The sequence below is a fragment of the Candoia aspera genome, chromosome 2, assembly GCF_035149785.1.
Source record: "Candoia aspera isolate rCanAsp1 chromosome 2, rCanAsp1.hap2, whole genome shotgun sequence".
In the NCBI taxonomy this organism is placed as follows: domain Eukaryota; kingdom Metazoa; phylum Chordata; class Lepidosauria; order Squamata; family Boidae; genus Candoia; species Candoia aspera.
In genome coordinates this window covers 104,701,755-104,718,434 of record NC_086154.1, presented here as the reverse complement: position 1 = coordinate 104,718,434, position 16,680 = coordinate 104,701,755, and the positions used below count along the sequence as shown (strand labels likewise).

The window sequence follows — 16,680 nt, the reverse complement described above, 5'->3', positions numbered from 1 at the left end:
CCATAACGGTTCTGCACCCACTACTTAATGCTCACCTGATTGACACTGGAAAAGGATCCAAACAGTTTGGCAAGTTAAATGATGTTCATTGTGATGGTGAGAACTTTGCATAGGATGAAATTCTGCAAACAATCACAATCATGCTGCTACTGCCTGTTAAACCATACTAGTTAAGTACGAAGAAGAATCAGTCCATGCATTATACTTCCCATCACAACTGCTTGAGTCTCCCTTGGCCAGCTGTGTTGTTGTTGTTTATTCGTTTAGTTGCTTCCGACTCTTCGTGACTTCATGGACCAGCCCACGCCAGAGCTTCCTGTCAGTCGTCAACACCCCCATCTCCCCCAGGGATGAGTCCGTCACTTCTAATATCATCTATCCACCTTGCCCTTGGTCGGCCCCTCTTCCTTTTGCCCTCCACTCTCCCTAGCATCAGCATCTTCTCCAGGGTGTCCTGTCTTCTCATTATGTGGCCAAAGTATTTCAGTTTTGCCTTTGATATCATTCCTTGAAGTGAGCAGTCTGGCTTTATTTCCTGGAGTATGGACTGGTTTGATCTTCTTGCAGTCCAAGGCACTCTCAGAATTTTCCTCCAACACCACAGTTCCAAAGCATCTATCTTCCTTCTCTCAGCCTTCCTTATGGTCCAGCTCTCACAGCCATATGTTACTACGGGGAACGCCATTGCTTTAACTCTGTGGACCTTTGTTGTCAGTGTGATGTCTCTGCTCTTAACTATTTTATCGAGATTTGTCATTGCTCTTCTCCCAAGGATTAAGCGTCTTCTGATTTCCTGGCTGCAGTCAGCATCTGCAGTAATCTTCGCACCTAGAAATACAAAGTCTTTCACTGCTTCTACATTTTCTCCCTCTATTTGCCAGTTATCAATCAAGCTGGTTGCCATAATCTTGGTTTTTTTGAGGCTTAGCTGCAAGCCAGCTTTTGCACTTTCTTCTTTCACCTTCATCATAAGGCTCCTCAGTTCCTCCTCGCTTTCAGCCATCAAAGTGGTATCATCTGCATATCTGAGATTGTTAATGTTTCTTCCAGCGATTTTAACTCCAGCCTTGGATTCCTCAAGCCCAGCATGTCGCATGATGTGTTCTGCGTACAAGTTGAATAGGTAGGGTGAGAGTATACAGCCCTGCCGTACTCCTTTCCCAATCTTAAACCAGTCCGTTGTTCCGTGGTCTGTTCTTACTGTTGCTACTTGGTCATTATACAGATCCTTCAGGAGGCAGACAAGATGACTTGGTATCCCCATACCGCTGAGAACTTGCCACAATTTGTTATGGTCCGCACAGTCAGTAGTAAATAAAACAGAAATAGATGTTTTTCTGAAACTCCCTGGCTTTTTCCATTATCCAGCAGATATTGGCAATTTGGTCCCTAGTTCCTCTGCCTTTTCTAAACCCAGCTTGTACATCTGGCAATTCTTGCTCCATTAATTGCTGGAGTCTACCTTACAGGATCTTGAGCATTACCTTACTGGCATGTGAAATGAGTGCCACTGTTCGATAGTTTGAACATTCTTTCATGTTTCCCTTTTTTGGTATGGGGATATAAGTTGATTTTTTCCAATCTGATGGCCATTCTTGTGTTTTCCAAATTTGCTGGCATATAGCATGCATTACCTTGACAGCATCATCTCACAAGATTTTGAACAGTTCAGCTGGGATGCCATCGTCTCCTGCTGCCTTGTTATTAGCAATGCTTCTTAAGGCCCATTCAACCTCACTCTTCAGGATGTCTGGCTCTAGCTCACTGACCACACCATCAAAGCTATCCCCGATATTGTTATCTTTCCTATACAAGTCTTCTGTATATTCTTGCCACCTTTTCTTGATCTCTTCTTCTGTTAGGTCCTTGCCATCTTTGTTTTTGATCATACCCATTTTTGCCTGGAATTTACCTCCGATGTTTCTAATTTTCTGGAAGAGGTCTCTTGTCCTTCCTATTCTATTGTCTTCTTCCACTTCCGCGCATTGCTTGTTTAAAAATAATTCCTTATCTCTCCTGGCTAACCTCTGGAATTTTGCATTTAATTGGGCATATCTCCCCCTATCACTGTTGCCTTTTGCTTTCCTTCTTTCTTGGGCTACTTCTAGTGTTTCAGCACACAGCCATTTCGCTTTCTTGGTTTTCTCTTTCTTTGGGATGTATTTTGTTGCCGCCTCCTGAACAAAGTTGTGAACTTCTCTCCAGAGTTCTTCCAGGACCCTATCTACTAAGTCCAGTCCCTTAAATCTATCCTTCACCTCCACTGCATATTCTTTAGGAATATTAGTGAGCTCATATTTAGCTGATCTGTGGGTCTTCCCTAATCTCTTTAGTCTGATCCTAAATTGTGCAAGAAGAAGTTCGTGATCGGAACTACAGTCAGCTCCAGGTCTTGTTTTTACCGACTGTATAGATGTCCGCCACCTTCGGCTGCAAAGGATGTAGTCAATCTTACTTCGGTGTTGTCCATCTGGTGAAGTCCATGTATAAAGCTGTCTCTTAGGTTGTTGGAAGAGAGTGTTTGTTATGCAGAGTGAGTTGTCTTGGCAAAATTCTATCAGCCTATATCCTGCTTCATTTTGTTCTCCCAGGCCATGCTTACCTGTAATTCCAGGTGTCATTTGACTGCCCACCTTAGCATTCCAGTCTCCCGTGATGAAAATAACATCTCTTTTAGACGTGTTGTCCAGTAGGTGCTGCAGATCCTCATAGAACTGCTCTACTTCAGCTTCTTCAGCATCTGTGGTTGAGGCGTATATTTGGATCACTGTGATGTTAGATGGCTTGCCCTGAATTCAAATTGAGATCATTCTATCGTTTTCTGGATTGTATCCAAGCACTGCTTTAGCCACTTTACTATTAATTATGAAGGCTACTCCATTTCTTCTGTGGTCCTCTTGTCCACAGTAGTAGATCTGGTGGTCATCTGATGTGAAGTGACCCATTCCAGTCCATTTCAGTTCACTGACGCCCAAAATGTCTATCTTGAATCTGGACATCTCACCAATAACCACATCCAATTTGCCCTGGCTCATAGGTCATACATTCCAGGTTCCAGTGGTGTGTTGATCCTTAGAACATCGGATTTGCCGTTCACCACCAGCACCGTCGGCCGCTAGCCGTCCTTTCGGCTTTGAGCTAGCTGTGTCATCCCGTCTGGGGCTAGTTGAACTCATCCTCTGTTCCTCCCCAGTAGCATTTTGACCATCTTCCGACCTGGGGGTCTCATCTTCCGATGGTATACCGACATATCTCTGGTTGTACTGATCCATTTAGTTTTCACGGCAAGAATACTGGGGTGGGTTGCCATTACCTTCCCCAGGGATCGCATTTAGTCTGACCTCTCTGTCATGACCTTCCTGTCTTGGGTGGCCCTTCATGGTTTTGCTCATGGCATCATTGAGGTGCTCAAGCTCCAGCACCACAACAAGGTAACGATCTTTTGCTGAAGCTGTGGCCAGCTGTGAGGTCCTGGGAAAGGCATCAGTTAGTTGGTGGCTGTTTTGAGGTTTTAACTATCCCTGCCCTGGATAACAAAAGATAAGTAAATATGTGTCTGCCTCTGTGTATGGGAAAAGAGTGTGTGTGTCTATAAATATGGAGCAGGAAGAAAGGTGTTTTGTGGGTATATTTTTATGTATGAGACAATATAGGGAATACCTGCAGTAGCATGTAGCCTTCAGAGATTATAGGAATGGGTTTGTCTTTCTAGCAAAATTATTTTTACAGTGCTCATCTTCTAAGATAATTGTTTTTCTTCTACCTTTACTGGTACTATTGAACACTTTCTAATTGTCTTTTGTTTTATTAACTATTTTGTAAAATTTTGTTGTTAAGACTTTGAAGGAATACTTTTACATTTCTGCCTCATAATCTTCCTGAAAGGCATTCTGGAAAGCATTTGTTGATTTGGAATTGTGTTAATAATAGGTAATAATAGCTAATAATAATAAATATAATAGTATAATAATAGTATAGTATAGTATAATAATACTAGTATTAATAATACTATTATACTAATAGTATAACAATAATAATAGCTAATAATAATAAAATCTTTCTCTTCTCTCCTAGACTGTGAAAGCATTAAACCACTTAAAAGAAAACTTGAAAATCATTCACAGAGGTAGGCTTATCTGGATTTGTCTTTATTATATGAACAGCTTATCTTACTTTTCAAACTGAATCTTTGGAAACAATCTATCTAAAACATTGAGCCATTCAGGGATGTTGCATGTATTATGGTCTATACCTAGTTTAAGACATTTAATTCTGTCACAGTTTGTCTTGTTGAGGCATTTTAATTCTGGCCCTTTGCTTTTAATTTTTCAATCTTCTGTTGTTTCTATTTGTTTTATTGTTTAATCTGCTGCTGTTTCTATTTGTATTGTTGTGGATCGTAGCTTACCACCATTTGCAGGAATGTCCCTTCAGTTTTATTCCACCCAAAGGATGCTTCCACCAGTAGAAGTGGCCATATTTGTTCATTCCTGTCTCCATGCTTCAATACTTAAAAAAGATTCCCTAGAGCAGCCTTTCTCAACCTTTTGACCGTGGAGGAACCCTTGAAATATTTTTCAGGCCTTGGGGAACCCCTACACATTCAGGCTCAAAAAAGGCCAGACGTTACAAAATTATTATGTTTGTTTCATGCGTAGGCCTGTATACATGCATTAACAATGTTCTTAAACTAAAATAAGGAATGAAACTTAACTCTTTAATGTGAAGTTGCCTGAATTTGAAATCAATTTTTAAATAAATTTTGATCTCCCAGGAAACCTCTAGTGACCTCTCATGGAACCCTAGGGTTCCACGGAACCGTGGTTGAGAAACCGTGATCTAGAGAACTGGGGAGCAGGGCATTGGGAACAATGAGGACTGTGATCTTGGGAGCTGCAGGAAGTAGGGAGAATTGCCCCCTGCTTGCTTTTCCATAAATGAAAGGCATTCTGTATGCACAGAAGGGAATTCCATGTCCCAAACAATGACTTATCATTGACTGACTTATAATTGAACCCTAACCCCCAAAATGGGTAGAATAAGGTAAAATTACTGCTTAAAGCAAAGGTAAGGAACCTGCAACCTTCCAGTCTGGACTACAACTTCCAGCATTCTCTATTGCTTACCGTGTTAGCTTGACCTGCTAAGAGTTCTAGTCTACCTCCTCTGGTTAAAGAAGTAACTGCAGGCATTGTGAGTTTCATCTCCTTTTCTTTGTTTTTATGTTTTCAAATCACCAGACCCATATGTTCAGAACAAGTTTTAGATAATGGAAAAAATGCAAATACTTTAGCCATCACTTAGTGGAATTCATGTGTACTTTCACATTCACAATGGTCATATTGACCCTATTTGCCTTAGTATATTGGTTGAAAATAACACCCAACATTTCCTGACATATGTCAAGGTAGGTTTTGCTCTTATGCTGCATAATTTTCACTAAAAGTGATCAACTAACTCTGGTGTGTGTGTGAGTGTGAGTGAAAGAGAGAGAGAGAGAGAGAATGAACTGGATCACAGTGTGTCCATAGCTGACTATAAACTGCAAAGCAGGCTCAATGGTTTATGGAATGAGCCAGCTCTATCTCTGTGTATAGAGCAAAGAAATGTGGATGTTTGGGTGGATATTTTCTTGTTAATCTCCCTCCTGTATGCATTCATTATATCATACTTATAAAATATAAAAAGGATTTAAGAAATTAGGTTTCTTAGTAAATTCTCCTTATCACTTTCTTAGGTTTTGCAGATTCTCACTAGCCATAAATAATCTCCCCTTGCCTATCTTCCATCAGTGTTGATAACTGGGTGCACCAAATATTTTGATTTGTAAACATTCCAAGTTGGAAATGCCTCACTCAGAGCTCAGAACACTTTTGGTGAGGCCAAAACAGAGCTGAAAAAGATTACATTAGATTAGATTAGAATAACCTGTATCAACTTTGAAATACCTGTTTCAGATTCAAAATGTTTGGCACACCCATATTGATTAAGTATTGGGGGGCGGGGGGGGGGAGGATAGAGAATATCAGGTTTCTCCAGGATAGATGCAAACAATATCTTGATATTGTTTCTTGTAGTTTGGGAGCTTTCAGTAGATTGAAATAAAAGTATCTAAACTGGAATTTGCCTGCATAAATATGTATTTGCCTTTATTTCTTTCAGATATTAAACCTTCCAATATACTTCTGGACAGAAATGGAAATATTAAACTCTGTGATTTTGGCATCAGTGGACAACTAGTAGACTCCATTGCCAAAACCAGAGATGCTGGATGTCGGCCATACATGGCAGTAAGTGGGATTGGAAAACTTAATTGCTGAGATGGGAATAAGAATGAAATCTTTTATTTCACAACCCTGATATGTAGGCTGATACTAAATATTGAGGAGCAATGTCCTGGGTCAGTTTTAATTGCAGTGTCCTGAGGTCACGTAATCACAATTTGCGCTCTTCTTTGCCAGTTTCCAGCAAAACACATCCATCAGGGAAGCTGTGTTCACTTAATGACTAGTGATTCACTTAACAACTGTGGCAATTTGCTTAATGACAGTAATAAAAATGGTCGTAAAATCAGGACCAGTCACGTGACTCACTTAATGACCACACCATTTAACCAGTTTTCTGATCCCTATGGTGGTCATTAAGTGAGGACTACCTGTATGATTGGGGTATTGGATCATTAATATGTAAACAATTGCTCAAATTATGCTTAATTTGCACAATTCATACAGAGCCCAGAAATCGCTCAGCAGGTTGTAGAATTCCATTTGGTTTTTGCTCTTCATTAAAGTGATGTTTAATGAAGGGACAATTGGTATTACATGAAATCCTACCTCCATCTCACTTTATATCATTTCTTGATATTTCTGATCTTTTTCTTACATATCTAATTTTTTCTCTCTTATTTCAGCCAGAGAGGATAGATCCTAGTGCATCCAGGCAAGGATATGATGTCCGTTCTGATGTCTGGAGCTTAGGGATTACATTGGTAAGAAATAGTGAGTGTTGCTGAAGAGAAGATCCTAAAGCTGCTTATGAAGTGGTAATTGGATTTGGGAGATGTAAAAGTTAGAGCAGTGTTGCCTTTATGAATACAGTCGGGTGTCACATGGCCTGTGCTGCATATCTGAATGTCTAAGCAAAAGTACATAGTTTAGGCTTTTTTGTCTACTTTTGGGTTTTACCATGTGGTGCTGCCCCCTAGTGGAGGTATAAAATTACTGTTTGTATAAAGAATTGTTTGCTTCAGGTAGAAAGTCATGTCATTTTAGCATAAATGACTAATGAGAAAGTTTGAAACAGGCCAGTTTGAGTTGGGCGAAGCCACTGGTCAGCACCAGTGGCAGATTTGAAGGCGCATGCAGCAAGGAGCATTTTCCTTCTCTTGCTGCTCAGTGCTGTGCTGGATGTTTCTTCCAAAATGACAGCAGTGGGCAACAGAAAAGATGGATGCTCCAGTGGTACTGAAGAGAGCAGCAGCATAACTCCATCCACCAGTTCTCCATCCATTGCCGCTACCAGAATTGCTCTGGGCCCACTGCCAACATATACACTGTGTAGAGTAACGAAGACAACTGCTGTAGCCATTTCACTTCACCATTTACCTTTTCAATGCTAGTATCAATTTTTGTATCTGTGTCCTTGGGCATGAGAAACACACACATGCTTACATTTGGCTTCAACTGGTTTGTTAGCTCTGGCCTCTTGGATCAGGACTATTGCACCAATTATTGACACTCAGCTAACCTTTCAGCTGGGCTTCAGCAATGTACTTTGTGTGAAGCTGAACTAGAAGATGGTTGCAAAGCTACAGTTTGTGCAGAACACAACATTTTAAATGGGGATGGCTAAGTATGATCTCCCAGGCACAACAGAAGGTATTACTATTTATATGGTATATCATGCCCTCAATCACTTAGGATCCAAACTATTAAAAGTTCATTTCCCATGTATGTACATACTGACTTACTGTACTTTGTAATAATCTGTAGTCGCACTAATAATGCTGCTGCTTTTAGCTAATCTGAGCTACAGCCTTCTTATTTATAGTGCCCCATTTGAGTTCCTTTCCCAGGAAGGCACAGTTAAGATTGATACAGCACTTGTAATACTTGTTTCCCCATGCATAGGGGATATAATTGGCCCTGGACCTGTACTCTTTACAGTGGAGAAGTGATAAGCCTGCAGTTCATTTAGTGTCTGGGCTGGGATGCTTTGATTTATGTTTTATGTTTGTTATAGAACTCTTGTATTACGTTATATACTGCACTCAGCTTCTTTGGAAGGAAGAATAGTGTACCATAAACAATAGCAGCAATAACTGTTTCTGTTTTGGTGAATGCTGTTGAATAACTCATCCTGTGTGTTTGTGTTTTGTGCTGTCTCTTTGGTGTAGTATGAGTTAGCCACAGGACGGTTTCCCTATCCTAAGTGGAATAGTGTATTTGATCAGCTGACACAAGTGGTCAAAGGAGACCCTCCGCAACTGAGCAACTCAGAGGAGCGGGAGTTCTCCCAAAGTTTTATCAACTTTGTCAACTTGTGGTGGGTATGATTCATTCTGATCCCATTCTGGATGAGTGGTTTAGGGTGTGTGTGTGTGTAGGCAGCAATATCAGAGAATTTCTATCTTCTGGAAAAATCCTGTCCCATGAAAGAGCATAACCACTGGGACAGAGAACATAGGTAAGCTGTAGAAAACAATTTGACAACATCAGAAAATTCTGGGAATTGTAGTTCTAACATCTGGAGACCACCAGATTTGGAAAGACTAGTATATAGAGTTGCTGAATTTCTACAATATGCTAAGCTAAAATACAGTTTTTGTGTTTGCTTTTGAAAAGTAAAACCAACCATTGTGTTTTTCGCATAACATGGTATATGCCTTATGCCTTAGCATGGTGGTGAATGAGTCAACTACAGCTTATTTCGTAAGGCTTTCTTAGTACTGTGTATCAATTGAGACAATGAGTTTCAGGCTTTAAATTAATACTATATTTATTATGATATTTCTGTGTAATCTTGTAAAATATTTTCTTGTAAAGCTGATTTAAAAAAAGATATGGAATTTTTAAAATGCAAAGTGGGATGGAAACACACTTTACATATTATTTATATGTAAAATATTTTTTTTAAAAAATCATAAAATGCAGGAAGGAAATTCACAGCATGCCCAAAAATATAGTTAAAAATTAAAAGGCTCAAATTAATAAACAGAACAATCTGTGCCAATTGAACTTCTTTGAATCCTGTAACTGGCGTGCTATGACTGAGATGTTTCCTCTGTCCCACTCCTGGCATAGAGGGTCCTGGTACTTTTTTTGTTGTAAGAATGACTGGATATGTCCTACCTAAGGTCCTGATTGAGACGACGTACTAAATAGGAGTGAGTGGAAATAATAGTTTTCTTCCCACAGCATGCTATGACACCATAGCAGGCCCTGGAATTTTCTAACAAGTAAGACTGCTCATTTGGGCATGTACTCATGGGTGTATAGCATTTTGGAGTAGTATGGTGCTGATTGCATCCAACTGGGTTCACATCATTGTTCTGAAGGAATAGGCAACTGAGTGCCATCCAGATTTTTTCCACAGTCCCTTGCCAGTAGCCCTGCTGGCTGAGATTGCTAGAAGTTAATCAGAAATATTTGGATGGCATCAGGCTGCCTACCCTTGCTATAGTAACTAGTGACAAGAATTGATGAACCTGTACAATTGGCTGTATTTGTAGCTTTGAAACACATTTGTTACGTTATACTGGAGATAAAATGAACTGTTTCTGAGTCTCATTGCAATTAGAGTGCCAGATGGGAAATATCATCCAAACAATCTACAAATAAAATAATTACAAACCAAACAGGACCTCAGGCATGTAAAAGTAACCAGGATAAAATAGTTGCCTTTGAATCTTCAATTATATAAAAAGTAAAGCAGAAGAAAGATATTTTTAAGAATAATGAACATTCTGTGTAGTACAACTTTTAGTAGTAAACTAACATTCCATTTGAGACATGCTCAACTCCTGGTGATTTCATGGAAATATCCATGTCATTTTCTTGACAACAGTACAGAAATAGGTTTTACAAACTGATTAAAGCAAGAGCTATTTTATGGCTTGTTTGGAAACTTGGTCAGTCTGTTTTCCTGATAATGTTTCAAACATTCTGTAGAACACATTTTGACTATCAACTTGTGGCTTAATAAGCAATATTTAAACCAGTTTTTTAAAGCCATTTAACCCTTCCTTTGCACACACAGGGCAAAAACCAGGAAGCTGCAGTTAAACTATAGCTTTCCTTTATGTCCAAACAAGAGCTGCATTTGGTGGCTTTCAAATAAACCCAATTCTGGATGCTAGCTTTCAGCTTTTTTAGCAGTTTCTCTCTAATCTTACACCAAACAAAACCGAGGCAGGGTTATTTTGAGTTTCTTCTGGTTTCTGAGGAGCAAGTAATCTTTTCTAAAATTCTCCCCTTAACAGTTTCTCATTCCTTCCCCACTCCCAGAGCTGCACTGGATTGCTACTTTGCTTCCAGGGGCAGTTCAAGGTCTGATTGTCATCAAGTCCTTCATGGTTTAGGGCCCGGGAATTTGTGGGACCACCTTCTCCCAGTAATATTTGCCTACCTGATAGGATCCAGTAGGGTGGGCTCCTTGATAGGAGGCTGTCAACTTCAGGGGCCACGTAAGCATGCCTTTTCCATTGCAAAGCCCTCCTGTGGAATAGTACTCCCCAAATATGCAAGTGGCCCGGCTTTTAGAAAATGGATGAAAATCTGGTTGTTCCACCAAACTGGGGGAATTGTTGTGATTTCCGCTTGGGTTGCAGGATAAGGCCTTTTTACTATTACTATATTTACTCAGGATTTGCAGTTCCATAAGAATATGGAATATAGTTGTATGGTTTTAATCCCAGTGAAATATTGGGGAACTGCACACTCCCCAGAGACGGTAGATTGGCATGTCTACAAGCCCTGTAACTGAATAAGTAAGCAAATCACAACTTCATATCTGGGCTTGGTTGAAAGCCATTGGCAATCTTTTATTGCTTTGGGTGCAACAGAAAGCTAAAGTCAGCTATAGTTTCCTAGTTTCTTTGCTGTCATGAAGGGACAGCTCGCAGAAAAGAGGGTACAAGAGGCTTTTTAGTATCTTAGTTTATTAAACTGAAATGTTTCAATCTGGATGGGTTTGGTCTCCCTGCTGGTTTTCATGTAAAAGTTGTTTTCAGAATAGAGTTGGAGTCTTAATCTAAGACAGGAGTTGATGCACAGGGAAGCTTAAACAAAGTGATATTCTGTATTATGTAGCAATGGGAAAGTAAGTTTCTCTCTTAAAAAGAAGCTTCCATTTTCCCTATCTTCCAGCTAAGCTCTGTCTGGTTATTGGTAAATTATTAATTATTGATTATAGCTATTTTGGCAGGATAAGCTAATGTAACAGATGTTTTTTTAGAAAACTATTTGTTTCTAAAGGTTAGAGTAGGCTTGGAAGGAAGAACAAAGGAAGCATATATGAGTGCCACAGAAGATGAAAGGCTGTGTACGTCTTGTGTACAGAATTTGAAAACAAGTTAAATAATGGTCTGTAGGTTATAGTAACTTCACAGTATTACTCTGGTGGTGGTTTTCAGAGGTACTCAGATTAAAAGCTGTCTTAGAATTTCCATGATGTTTAATATATTAATTGGACAAGAAGTAGAGAAAGGTAAAACTTTTGAGTTCTAGTCCAGCCTTAGGCCTGAAAGCCGGCTGGGTGACCTTGGGCCAGTCACTCTCTCTCAGCCCAACTCACCTCACAGGGTTGTTGTTGTGGGGAAAGGAGGAGGAGGAAGGAGTATTAGGTAGGTTCGCTGCCTTGAGTTATTTATAAAAATAATAAAGGCGGGATAGAAAATAAAATAAAAAACAAAACAAAACTTGTACTGTCCAAGAATTAACTCAGATGGCTTTCTGCAATCATTTTCATCTGTAATCTTTTTACTAATCTTTTTAGCCTTACAAAGGATGAATCCAAAAGGCCAAAGTACAAGGAACTTCTGGTGAGTATGGAGTATGAACCTATGAGCAAGATTTAACTGAAGGTTTAGGGCATTCCTGTCATCTTTACTACTTTGAAGCTCTGTAACAGTAATATTGGTACCTCTCAAGGTGTGGAATATGATTAATAGAATTAAGTGACGGTTGCTTCTCTCTATGGTGTACTGAGTGGAAACCAGTTTTTATTTATTTTCAGGGTTGGGGTACAAAACTGAAATTCTGTGCCTGGGTAAAAGACTTGCATGACAATTTATTGTAAATAACTTACTTTGATTGAAGACTTAGTTTGAAGTGCTTCAGTCAGATCATGTCTAATTTATAGATTTTTATCCTGAATGTTTTATAGCTATTTTAAACCATGTGAGGATTGTTTTTTCTAATGAGAAATTGTAGAAATCATTGCAGTAGCTCATAGAATTTAAGATACAATTACATAGAATCACTCAATACTTTATGTCTTGTAGGTACCTTCTGTGATCACATATACTGACAGTGAGACTGTTTTGTTCCTTTTTTCTTCCAGAAACATCCCTTCATCCTGATGTATGAGGAACGAACAGTGGATGTTGCATGCTATGTTTGCAAAATCCTTGATCAAATGCCAACAACTCCCAGCTCACCAATGTATGTTGATTGATACTGCTGCTATATCAAAACTCTAGTGCAAGTGCTGAGAGAAAGCAAGATGTACAGAATCTTCACCCCATATTGCAGTGTTTTAATGCTCGCCCAGACACCATGTGCAATAATGTTGGTGTTTCTCCTCCATTCTGTCTGTATATTATTGTCACTTACAAAGTGCATCCATGTAATAGCCGATCTCACAGTGTTAGTGTCAAGTCAAAGAGAGACTTTGTTTTGCTCTTTTTGTGGACATATACATAAAATGTAGAAATAAGTAACATTTTATTTGTTGGCCATGATTGGATAGCACCTAAAGTTAAGTTCTAAACTCAGAAACTTCTCAGCAGCTACTGGAGGGATTTTATTCTCTAAACTCTTCCAATTGCTACAAATAATTTAAAGGAAAGGAAGTTAGTTGTTGGTCTGTCTGATTCCAAATATAAAAAACTCTGCCTGGAGAGAGAGTAACTTGTGCAGCCAAATGAGCTACTTTAACCTTCTGGAGCTAGCAAAGGCAAACGGGGGATAATATATAAATATAAATATATATATATATATATAAATATATTTTTCTTCACAAAGTGCAATAGATTGGTTTGAAATTCTGTTGCTTTTCAGCCACAGTGTATATTTTTAGGACAGTGTGGCTCAGCAGAACTTCATAATGTTGGGGAAGGAAGGAGTGATCATGTAAAATGGATTATTTCTTTACCAAAAACATTCAGTGCATTGAAAGAGCTAACAATTCAACTTATAAGAGAGGGAGAATAATGTATTCTTTTACTTTCCAAGGAAACCAGTCTTCAGCAGAACTAGGTATCCTACAAACTGTTAACCGATGAGATAAAATTTTGAACTGAGGAATTATTAAACTATTCAGTGGAATTTAACCGGCTTGTGACCCCTGATTTCTAACTGTAACCTGCTGTTTAGCTGGCTAACTTTCACATTTGGAAAGGGCACTGGATGGCCTGCAGTTGTGAAGAGCTGTATTGCGTTATTAAAGAACTCCAGGTGTGGCTTGGATCTCTGCTTCGTGTCTGATACCCAGTATGAAATCAGATAAGCATCCTTCCTCCCTCCCTCCCTCCCTTTCAGTTAGATACTTGTACTTCCAAAATCACTGCAAAATGGTGCTAATTAGTTTGATGTTCTTTTGATGATGAATTCATTCTCTACTGAATTATCCTGAAAATGGAATTCAGTTTTATGATGGCTTATTGAAAAAATCATGGGAAAAATTGCGAGGAGTTGACACCGACCTGATGGCACATAATCGATAATATAAGGGAATTTATGTATTGAATTCTTCAAAGACAGAATGACAGAACAAGGAATTTTAATAAGAATATTGTCAATCCAAGAAAAAAAAGCCATATAAAATTAACTGGTATTCATTTTTTCAGCTATATTTGATGAAATACTCATTTCTAAGTGACAGCAGAAAGGAAGTGACCCTTTTAAGACACAACAGAAACAAGATCTTATTTCTGTAGCCAGTTAATTCTTACATTTCTAGTTTACCAACTGGTTAATAATCTTTCAACAGGAAAAGCAATCAAGTCAAAACAAAAACCTTGCAAGAACATACGAAATATCAAATGAGATACCTGTTTGAATGGAATTTGGACTTTAATAATGCAGTAATTCTTCCTTTTGGTCCTTTCAGGCGAAAAATGTACAGAGCCTCCCAGCCTGTGCATATCAGTTTCCTGTTGGCTCTTCCTTGTCTTTGCCAAAAAATGAACAATTGTTATAGAGCCCCCTTTCCCAATTCTATTATTTGTGTATATAAGCAGAATATTTCCATGCAGTTGATCAGGAAATGGAGGTAGCTTTCGACGCAGGCTCAGTGCGATGGACAGTTTTAGCATATTAATCATAGATTGTTATAATATACTATTAAGGGTGCAGCATTTATATTACAGTGTATGTTTATAAAGATGTATAGTGTTCAGAAGCTGTGAAAATAGTGTAAGAACTGTACATTGTGAGCTCTGGTTAATTTTTTTTTTCTTGTACTATAGAAAAAAATGTATAAAAGTTTATTGATAAGCTGATGTGCAGGGATATTGCCTAATCGTCTGTAAGTAAAATGGAGTTTCACAACATGATGGCTTTTAAGAGCTTCCAACTATTTTATCTTTTCCTGAATTGACTTCCTGTTCTATTTAAAATATTCTACATGGAATCAAAGTGTTAATGTAATAGTTCTATTTTTTTCGCCTGCAGGTCAGTTGTAATAAATCAAGAATGCAACTTAGACCTTGTTAATTTTTGTTAAAAGGTCAGATATGCAATGGGGAAATCAATAAATGCCACCTTTCTCTGGCCAGTTTTCCCTATTTATTGAAAGAAGAACCAAAATAGATGATTACCTTCTTTTCCCACCTTAAACAAAAACCATAAGCTGTATTTGATCATTGATACATTTTAAAACCGGTCTTTATCCTTGCCAACCACTTCTGCTGATACATCACCTAAATAACCCTAACCCTAACCCTAAATAATCATGACTACTTAAGTGCTACTGCAACTGAGACCTGGAGTATTACTTGAGTGGTCTATTTATTTCTTATGTATATTTTGTTAATGTATCTCAAAACTTCACTTGCTGTTTGGGCAGTGGCATCTTAAGAACATAAGCAGTGTCCTGCTGGATTGGACCCCTGGCCCATCTAGTCCAGCAGTCTCTTCTCACAATGGCCAACCAACTGCACAAGAAAGCTCCCTAGTCTCCCAGCAGATGGTCTTCAGGGGCAACTGTACTGTGATCAAGGCTAATTACCACTGATCCCCATGACTTTCTTGAATTGGTCCAACCCTTTTTCGAAGCCAGCCAAGCTGTAGCCAGCACCACATCTCATTGTAGTGAATTCCAAAGTTGAATTATGCATTGTGTAAAAAATTATTTCCTTTTGTCTGTCCTGACTCTTCCAGGATTCAATGTCATTGGGTGACCTCTGGTTCTAGTATTTTGGGAAGGGGAAAGTAGCTTCTTGTCCATTTTATTCACACCATGCATAATTTGGTACACCTCAGTCATGTCCCCTCTCATTTACCTCCTTTCTAGTCCAAAAAGTGCCAGATGTCATAACCTTTCCTCATAGGGGAGTTGCTCCAGCCCCTTGATCATTTCAGTTGTCCACCTCTGAAACTCCTCTGGTACCACAATATCTTTGAGGTGTGGCAACTAGAGCTGCACACAATATTCCAGATGTGGTCACGTCATTGATTTATATAAGGGCATTATGATATTGGCATCTCTATTTTCAGTCCTGTTTTATTATTCCTAACATGCTGTTGGCCTTTTTGACAGCAAATGCACACTGTGTTGAAACATTCATTGAACTGTTTACCATGACTCCAAGATCTCTTTCCCCATCAGTCACTGCTACCTCTGATGCTATTAGTTTGTATGCATAATTTAGGATTTTTGGCACCAGCATGCATAACTTTATACTTGTTCACATTGAATGACATCTGCAGTTTTAATGCCCACTCCCCTAATGTGGAGCTCTTTGCAGTCCCTTATAGTTTTTACCACTTTGAATAATTTAGTGTTCTCAGCAAACTTAGCTATTTCATTAGTCACACCTGATTCCAGATCATTTATATACATGTTATACACTGGTCATAGGACAGAACCTTGAGGGGCCTTACTAGTTACATCCCTCCATTGTGAGAAATGTCCATTTACTCCTACTCTTTGTTCTGCTGATTTCTCTTACATGTGTGATTTACCCTTTAACACCAAGATCCCAAACATCTGTAGTAGTGCTATAGCACCATTTGTCATTACTGTTCCATCTGTCAATGTCTATGGAGTTTGGGTTTCTTTTGGGTAATAGGCTTCAACAAAATGGACTGAAACCATTTTAACTGATTTCTCCAAGCCTATGTTTATTATGTGAGGAATGAGGAGGACGGGAGGGAGAGGGGAAGAATAAAAAAAAGATGAGGGAGTTACCACATTTCAAGTTTTCCTTTAGCATTCAGAGAGTAGAAACTGATGTGG

At 38.9% G+C, this 16,680-nt stretch overlaps 1 protein-coding gene across 7 annotated transcripts in view; it reads left to right on the top strand.

Moving 5' to 3' along the window:
• MAP2K4 (mitogen-activated protein kinase kinase 4) overlaps positions 1 to 14,925 on the top strand; it is a 59,100-nt gene extending 44,175 nt beyond the window's left edge. For all 7 annotated transcript variants that reach the window (XM_063292714.1, XM_063292711.1, XM_063292713.1 and 4 more), the window contains 6 exons: positions 4,075 to 4,126; positions 6,163 to 6,290; positions 6,911 to 6,988; positions 8,396 to 8,544; positions 11,995 to 12,040; positions 12,562 to 14,925. In XM_063292714.1, the coding sequence (XP_063148784.1) occupies positions 4,075 to 4,126; positions 6,163 to 6,290; positions 6,911 to 6,988; positions 8,396 to 8,544; positions 11,995 to 12,040; positions 12,562 to 12,675 (567 nt within the window). In that variant the 3' untranslated portion in view covers positions 12,676 to 14,925. The remainder of the gene's footprint in view (positions 1 to 4,074; positions 4,127 to 6,162; positions 6,291 to 6,910; positions 6,989 to 8,395; positions 8,545 to 11,994; positions 12,041 to 12,561) is intronic.
• The last annotated feature ends 1,755 nt before the right edge of the window (positions 14,926 to 16,680 follow it).